We start from the raw sequence: 8507 nt of genomic DNA on the forward strand, positions 1-8507 counted from the left end.
GCATCGAAGTACTTTACTGTTGGGAAAGTCAGATCAGGCCTCTTCCAAATGTGGATAAAATCGGATTGGTAACTGATATCTGCCGATACAAGTGCAGTGTAAACAAGCAGATCAGACATGCCCCCTCAATGCAAGCTTTATGTCACGGAAATACACCGACTTGGTGATGTAAACACAAGAGCTTGGACCCATATTCTAAATCCCTACTTACTATTGATGTTGATGGCACCTTTATGAAAAAAACATGTCATAGTCCAACAAATTAAAAATGTGATCAAAATGGTAAATGTAGTACACTTATATAGCGCTTTATCAACATTATATGGTGCCCAAAGCACTTTGAAAAAACTCACATTCACTTATTTGAAAACTATGCATTGAACCAGAGAGTACCCTGGCGCATTTTGGCTTCCACCTCTAACTCCAGAAAGGAGTTTTTGGTTTTAGTCCAAAGTTGCTTATTTGGCCAGGATCCCTCAATTGGACAAAACTTCACCCAATTACAAGAGTGAAACTGTAGTGGTACAACTGTTTCATGTAATGTGATGTGAAGTCCACTTAGGTCATCCATGGGAGAGCGAAGAGATGACAATAACTGTTTTGCTTTAGTAGGCTATCAGTTTCTTTAAAAAAAAAAAGTTCAAACAACTACATTTACAGTAACTGGTTTCATAGGACAGCACTGTGGTATTTCAACACTCCTCTTCCAAGAACTGCTTGTCACTCAACTGCAGTGGTTGACACAGTGACGTCTTTCACTTTGGGTTTTCTCTGAGTGCGAGGCTTTTCTGACCAGGAAAACCTGCAATTACCCAATTAGTTTGCAACTGAACTTTGCTCCATGCCACATTTTACGTCCAATGGATGTATTCAGTCAATCTTGAGATGTTAACTTGATCAAATATTTCAAACTCTTTATATTATTAATGTACTCTGATGTATCTGTAATGTAAAAAAAACTAATATATTATGAATACTTGCATACTGTACAGTAGACGCATTTTTGTTTTGCCTTTATGTTGATGCATAACGCTGCAGGGGAAGTTGTTGGTCTGATGGTTGTTGACAATGTATTTTGCAGGATATTATTCCAAGGCAGCGCACTCTCCTGCAGTCAGAGGATAAATCCAGGTAAACCGTTGGTATGCTGCACCATAAATCCTATTGTGGCGCAGCACTGCCAGAGGGCACATATGCACACACTCAAACTTCAGCAACAAAAAATGGCAGCTAAGTTAGTTCAAAAGACATTTTTAGTTGTTCTTTGCCCTCTAATGACTGTTTGTATTTCTGAAGTGATAATTATGCTGTGGACCACTGCTGTGTCTGGCGTGAGAGTGAGACCCACTCAATACTGTGACGATTTGGTGAATACACAAGTAAAAACACTGCATACGTACTTTATGTAATTAATCGCGCGTATGTCATTAGTTGTGTGGAGTAAAACAATCGACACTTTAATCGTGAAATTTAAGTAAGGACAAAACAGCGTGGGGAACTATGGCCCAACCTGAGAAATTTAAGTCAACTGCAGAGCTCAGGTTCAAATGACGTCACAAACCTTACTGCCTGGACTATTATGCGAGGCTGACATCTTGTGGTCAATCGCAGGATAACATTTATCAAACGAGCACACGTAAAGCTGTTGTTCTATTCCATAATTTAGCACTCAAATTATATTGTCTAAATTCTGTTTCCTGTGTTTTATCATCAGCGAAGACAAAGAACACATATCCGTACCGTGGAATTTGACAATTTAGTGATCTATGTTTTCTAAAATCCTCCACTACCGACAATTAAAGCCTTGCCATATATTCGATAGCTTTTATTTTCGTATATTCGTTTTTTCCTTTGTCGAAAGTGACCCGCGTTCAAATGTCCGATAAACAAAGTCGACATTGTGCTGTTTACGGACGAGAGGACAAGCGGCAATGCGCGGAACGTGTTGTGCTCAAACTAGACGGACTTGTTTATTTGCAACACCTGTGTAACAGCTGTTTCTCATTCATCGACGTCACTCTTTGGAATCGTTTCAGCAACGCCGTGTACGTTTGCTTTTTTCCCCCTCGCCATTAAGTATACGTATACATGTCAATGTCTATCATTCAGCCGTGACCGAGAACAGCCATCGTGCTGTCTTGCATTAGCAATTGAATGCTAGCTTGCTAACATTCACGTTAGCAAACCTGACAAATAGTAAGTGAGTGTGCATATGACGTGCCTGGCGTGAAACTTGTAGGCTATTTTGTGCTTAGTTGACTTCATATATGTTTTCCATGCACAACAGATACATTCGTCGTGTATAAATGTGTCAAGAGTTTTAAATTTGCTTGGACATACTGAATCAAATTCTTGGCTTTTTATGTTGCTTGAGCAGCAAACAGTCACAATGGAACCTGCTTGCCGTAAGGACAAGCCAAAGCTGAACTCGACGCCAACCAGAGGAGACAGATCAAAACAGAAATCTGCACAGCAGGAACTCAAACAACGACAGAGGGCAGAGGTGACTCCCATCAGTGGATGTATTTTTTATGTGATTATTAGTTGTACAAAGCTGTATTCTCATTAACCGTCTACTCTCTCACCTATCTTCAGATATATGCTTTGAACAAGGTGATGACTGAGCTTGAACATCAACAGTTTGAGAACTTTTGTAAACAGATGCAGCCAGAAGGAGAATGAATATGCTGTCTGTGCTGCCTCTGTCAGGGGTTTTCCTGGAGCAAATTGAGGCGGTGGTGGTACCATTCTGAGCGCTCCCAAATATGCGTATGCCACGTCCCCCACTGGCTCGGACAAAACCTTTTTCTGTGAAGTATTTAAATGTACTGTTTTACATTTTCATTTTAGAAAGTCATATACTGAAATACTCTCTGACAGTTCATGCCGGCGCAAGTCTAGTGTACCATGTTTGGGGCCGTGTTTCCCTGACTCATCTGACAATTTGGTAACAGAACGTAGTCTGTACTCAGCATAAAAACGGGCGCATCTTCATTTTCTTGCCAGGTCAATGGTCTGGGTCAGTGTTTGTAAGTTTCGTAGACACGCTATGCCTCACTGGTCCGTCCTGCTGAGCCCCCAAGGCACATCTGCAAATGTTGTTACAAAAAGTAGACTACATTTTAGACTCACTAAAAGCAGGTCTAGCTTGTGTGCAGGTGGTGTAACGCGATTTAACACGCAGGCAGACAAATTCGGCACGCTGCAGATATGTACGGTGGAGGTCATGGTATTTCATTCATAAATATGACACCAGCGTTGGACAATCCCTTTGAATCATTCTGGAAATTAATTTATTGCACAAATTATTTCCAATTCTATCTGTGTAAAGTCTAGCAAAATACCAAATGAAAGAAAACTCCACCTATGCACACACTAGCGCTTTGCACTTGACTTGCGTTTGGCATGAAATTAAGGCCCAATGTGTTCACTTCCAACATGGCGGTGCATCATATGATAGGAGAGAAAAATAAAACAACTAAGGCAAGGCTGGTCAGATAAAAGGTTTCATGATGTCAAAGGTTTTAGAGACGGAGGCGGCCCGAAATTAGGCGGAGGTGGGCAGCCTGGAAATTCTATATGAAGGAAAAGTGGACCTAGGATCCCCCTTCCTCCAGCCAACACACACAAACAATGAAAGACTAAGTTATACAGGGTGGTGAGGCTTTCTATTATTGAATCGAGTTATCATGCTTCTGAATTTGTCATCTTGAATATGCCATGGAGTATTGCTATTCTAAGTGTTACAATGCATTCTTACCACAGTAGGGAACAGATTTGAGAACAGTGAACAGAGTAATATTACACCTTTTATTAATGTCATGAATTGGTTACAAAGACCTTGTATGCTCGTTTCAGTCACATTATTTGTGTGTGGTGTGTAAAGTATGTCTCTATTCTCTGAGCAGGAGACCTTGGGACAGTTCCCATTGTAGCGCAAACCGTATTATTTTTATTTTTTACCTCTTTGACTACAGAGAAAACACCTCATTCTAATGAATCCATCCTCTGCATTTGATTGTGTCCAGTATTGTTTTAGTCACTAGTAATTGAATGTTCTACACCAGTATGTTTCTCTGACAGTATGTGCATGGAAGGTAGCTTTTAACGTATAGATTCAAGCCATTTTTTTTGTGGATGCCTTGCCTTATATTGTATTGGTGTTGGTGAAAAAAAAAGCTTTAAATCTATCATGAAAACAATGATTATGCAAATATGTGTGAATGGCACTGTATTCAATGCCAACCAACCTGTACCTGAGTTAATTTTATACTAAACATTTTATTTTGGTTTTGTTAAATAAAAATTAAGATCACAATCCAAGTCTTGTTTTCTGCAGTTTTTAATTGCGTTAATGTTTTCAACTGAGTCCACATAACACTCAGTGGCCGTAACTGGCACAATCTAACGAGACCCATATATCTTGCTTGTAAAAATGTATTTAATTAGGTGTATACGCAATTTTTTTTTTTTTTTTGCATTGGAGTAGAGCTCCATGTAATTTTGTTTTTCCCAGGTAAGGTAGGACAGATTTTCATTTACAATGCTGACCTGACAGCACAGTAAAACAAAATCAGAATTCTGCACTTGATCTCATTAGATTGAACATTAGGGGCCAACAATCGTTTCTAAACTATGATCTACTTTTTGGTTTTCGTGTGGTTCTTGAGGGCTACACGGTACCCGTGAGCACCATGGGGACCCCTGTTGTACATAATAAACATGCACATCTCAGCATATTGTCTCCAGCAATGCAACCATAAAGCTACACCCAACACACAACAATTTTAGCAGTTCCACAAAGTTGATCATTTCATAAACTAAATTTGGAGATGACACATTTGATAGTTTAATCAATCTACTTGTAGTCGTCCCTTTGTGTGTTATATGTTACTGCTTGGAAGCCCACACTGTAAGTCTACTTCAAAAACGGGGGCAGGTTTTCCCCCACTTAGCCTGCAAAATATGCATGATAGAGTACATGGGTTTACTGGCGCATAAGGCAAAAGTGCCAAAAGTTCCCTCTTGCCTACACCTGAACAGTAACAGAGCTCCCAGTAACCCTCACTCCAAACCAGCCCTCCCAGTACTTTGTGTCTTTCCCTCCGTGTTCAAAAGAGATGAAACGTAGACCGGGACCATACTCAGAAAAGCTGTGGCTGACCTGCAGATGAGACAGAATTACAACTAGTGATGGATTGGAAATTAAACTTTATGTAGTACTTGTTTTTACTCCTCTAGATAATGCTCTTGGTTTAAAGCACAAGTCAACCCGAACATTTTTTTTTTTCAAGAATATGTTCCCAGCAGGGCCACTAGTTGAAACACAGCATTCTGATTCATTTTTCGTCGGTGGAATATAAATTAAGCAGCAAAATGCACTTGTTTTTAGCCATCTCCATTTTGTCTTCTGTCGACTGAAAATAACATTACAACTGTTCACAACGACAAATCACGGCTGACCTGTTTTCTGAATCTGAGCCGTGATTGGTCCTTGTGAGCAGTTGTGACGTCATTTTCAGTCGACAGAAGACAAAATGGCCGCCCCCGGAGATGGTTAAAAACAAGTGGATTAACACTTATTCCACAAACGCAATATTTATCAGAATGCCTAGTGCAAAGGCAATGTATTAAATTTCCACTGTGTCTTTACACCAAGACGCACCCTCTCGAGCAGTCAAAAATGACCACAAGTGCTCCGTGAAGCTTCATTTGTCTATCACTCATGACAACACTTTCTTGTCAGATACAAACAATTGACTATACTGATCAGTATGGCGTCGGTTTCAAGTCTTTGTTCACCTGTTTCCAGGAGCAGTCGTCACACTCCGGGTCGAGAGTCAGGGGTTCGGGTCTGTACTCCTGCAGCACCTCATGATTCTCATCCAGCAGACACACTGTTATTTGGTAAGTGCAGCCACAGTCCTGCCTGCCACAGTACCTGCGGGATATGTACAATATTAGTCTGCCAGTTAGAAGGTTGAGTGAAGCCACCTGTCTGTTTTTTTCTCACCAGTCTTGAACTGAAACGACAGGTTGGGCGTCCAGCTGTTCACAGGTGAAACCTTCCTTGAATAAGTCAATCACTTGTCTCTTCAGACACAGCCTAGGATGCAAAAAAGACATTTAAAATGTACTCACACTTTTTCTCCGTGATGTTAGCATGGTTTCACTTGCGCCGGGATTTTTTTTCTCTGCGTACTCCAGTTCTGTCCCACAAATACAAAACATGTAGGCCTATGTTATGCCTACGTTAATTGGAAACTTTAACTTCAACATAAGTGTGAATTGGCCATGTTCAGATGGGATAGGCTCGAACATACACTTTGTGAAAAAAGATGGTGGTTGTGAGGTTATGATTTGCATTTTTAAAAAATAGAAATATTGAACACCAGTGCATGTTATTTATGGCAATTTGAGGGCACAGATGGACACACTCACTCAAAGGAGGTTGCAAAGTATTTCATCACCGCCGAATCACTGAAGTCATGGCCACAGTCTCCCGGCATGTCCTCCACCATCCACGCACTCCCGCCATTCTCTGTCAACTCCCAGAAATCGAGTTGCTCTGGGAGGGAAACGCACAGTCTTAAAATGATAACTACAAAATTATGTCATTAGTTCAAAAAGTTATGGAGCCAATGCCTATGAGAGGTCAAATTCAGAGTGGAATTCAGTCAGAGAGTTTGATAAGAATGTATTATGAAATGATCAATACTGCATATATATATATATATATATATATATATATATATATATATATATATATATATAAATAAAATAGCCATTCACTTAATAGAAAATTAATTCAAATTTGGGGTTTAAGTCTCAATTGGTATGGTAAATCAAAACTTGTGTGCTTAGTTCACTTGACATATTCTCAATATGTCATCCCCACTTTATAGCTGAAGACAACGTACCTTCACCATTGGGATTCTTGATCAGATTATTGGCCATGATTACAATGCACTAACCATGCAGCGTCTGGACAGAATAAAAAGCAGTTTAGAATATGCATTTGCATTTTGATCTCATCTCCTACATTTTAGCATTTTCTAACAGCCTTTCCCAAACTTTGGTTTGAGACCTAAAATTAGTTAAATGTAGGGATGGTACGATACCATAAAGTACCGATATGAATCTCCCCATACGATAATTATCACGATATTGTGGAGGGGTTGGCGATATATAAAAAGCTCATGATACTGTATAAAAGCTCAAGAAAAAAGAAAGAAAAGAAAAACCCAGAGCTCATATTAAAAAAAAAAAACAAAACGTCACAATATTCTGTTTTCGTACATAACAACAGCATTCACAAAGAAATTGGCTTGGCTGGTCATACATCAAATTAGACAGCACTAATAAACTAACCACCAGAGGGTGCTGGAACTGCACAAATGGAAAAAAAACAAATTTGCTGCTATTAATATCGTGACATCACAACGCCGATATATCGTGGCAATTTTAATATCGGAATCTCACGATATTGCCGATATTGTGACATCTCTAGTTAAATGCTGTTAACTATTTTACTGATAACCAAAAACATTTCTTGGCAAAGTGCTTTTAAATGAGTGCTGTGCAAAACCCATGCCTGTTGTGTCCCTTAGCATTAGTTAAAATGTACTACATACATGTATTTTAGTAAGTTTGGATACAAGGGGGTAATCACTTTAAGTTTTGAATGTATGTCTTGAGCTGAAGATGTGTACTTAATACACTACATGAATACTACTTTGTACATGGATGAGTTTACTGAAGGCTGACAAGTTGACATGGGATGTCTGGAATACATTGGCACAATATTTGGTCCTGCATTGATAAAAGCGCTAATGCCCGGTCTGCTGACTCACTGCACAACACAATGAGCAAATGCAAAGCCACCCTCATTCCGTGCTGAATAGGGAGCATCACAGAGGATCAGTCAGTCATCAGGCTGACAGAAGAGATATCAGTCAGTAGAAAACAACCAAGGATGAGTCATAGGAATCAGTGTACATACAGTAGATTTGTTTTTACTTCACATTAAGATTTCCCCTTTCTGTTGTTGATTAAAGTTAATCCCTCACTCATGTTCTCTCGGACTCAAAATAAGCACCTGAGTCATCCACCCTTGCCCACATAGTGTTATATGCATACACGATACTATGCGTGCATACTAACATACACTCCAGAAGCCATCGATTTCTGTCTTAACATGTACAACAGCGTGTTACTCACGGCTCCAAAGGACAAGTCTGGTGTTCCGTCTATTTCCCGGGACACTTGAGCTCCTCTGCAGTGAAGCGTCCTTGTGCCAGCTGGGCTTTTATTGCAAGGGTGGGGAGGGGGCATGCATGCAGTGAATCTCAGCAGAAACACATGCACACAATCAGCAGAAATGGGTACACCTCAACAATCAGCGATGCAAGAAAACATAAGTACGGCATTATAAATAATGACACGCTTGGGCTTCAAAATGTTAACATCAACACAAGTCAAATAATAAAAAAGAAGTAAACAAGTTG

The 8507-nt window shown here is 39.8% G+C and overlaps 2 protein-coding genes across 3 annotated transcripts; one reads left to right on the plus strand and one right to left on the minus strand.

Annotated features, from left to right (window-relative positions):
- The first annotated feature begins 1891 nt into the window (after positions 1-1891).
- Positions 1892-4318, plus strand: svbp (small vasohibin binding protein). 2 transcript variants are annotated; one of them, XM_086041420.1, is made up of 3 exons: positions 1892-2045; positions 2378-2503; positions 2596-4318. In XM_086041420.1, exons 2-3 carry the CDS (start codon positions 2390-2392, stop codon positions 2680-2682), a joined length of 201 nt encoding a protein of 66 aa, XP_085897546.1. In that variant the 5' UTR covers positions 1892-2045; positions 2378-2389; the 3' UTR covers positions 2683-4318. The 2 variants fall into 2 exon arrangements, with proteins under 2 accessions (XP_085897546.1, XP_085897547.1); XM_086041421.1 differs by lacking the exon at positions 1892-2045 and adding an exon at positions 2052-2196.
- On the minus strand, positions 3797-8359 carry fbxo2 (F-box protein 2). Its single transcript, XM_086041419.1, has 6 exons — positions 8221-8359; positions 6921-6984; positions 6442-6568; positions 6014-6106; positions 5803-5941; positions 3797-5164 (listed from the first exon to the last, which is right to left on the minus strand). Exons 2-6 carry the CDS (start codon positions 6955-6957, stop codon positions 5030-5032), a joined length of 531 nt encoding a protein of 176 aa, XP_085897545.1. The 5' UTR covers positions 6958-6984; positions 8221-8359; the 3' UTR covers positions 3797-5029.
- Positions 8360-8507: the final 148 nt, after the last annotated feature.

The sequence above is a fragment of the Filicampus tigris genome, chromosome 9 (assembly GCF_054856515.1).
Source record: "Filicampus tigris isolate MCC_2025a chromosome 9, RoL_Ftig_1.0, whole genome shotgun sequence".
Taxonomy (NCBI): Eukaryota; Metazoa; Chordata; class Actinopteri; order Syngnathiformes; family Syngnathidae; genus Filicampus; species Filicampus tigris.

Excerpts from the sequence above, each read along its gene's own strand:
- svbp (XM_086041420.1), top strand. The coding sequence starts at position 2,390 with ATGGAACCTGCTTGCCGTAAGGACAAGCCAAAGCTGAACTCGACGCCA. Across the intron at positions 2,504-2,595 it reads AACAACGACAGAGGGCAGAG|ATATATGCTTTGAACAAGGT; the intron begins GTGACTCCCATC and ends ACCTATCTTCAG.
- fbxo2 (XM_086041419.1), bottom strand. The coding sequence starts at position 6,957 with ATGGCCAATAATCTGATCAAGAATCCCAATGGTGAAG. Across the intron at positions 5,942-6,013 it reads GTCGTTTCAGTTCAAGACTG|GTACTGTGGCAGGCAGGACT; the intron begins GTGAGAAAAAAA and ends CATATCCCGCAG. Across the intron at positions 5,165-5,802 it reads ACGACTGCTCCTGGAAACAG|GTCAGCCACAGCTTTTCTGA; the intron begins GTGAACAAAGAC and ends TCTCATCTGCAG.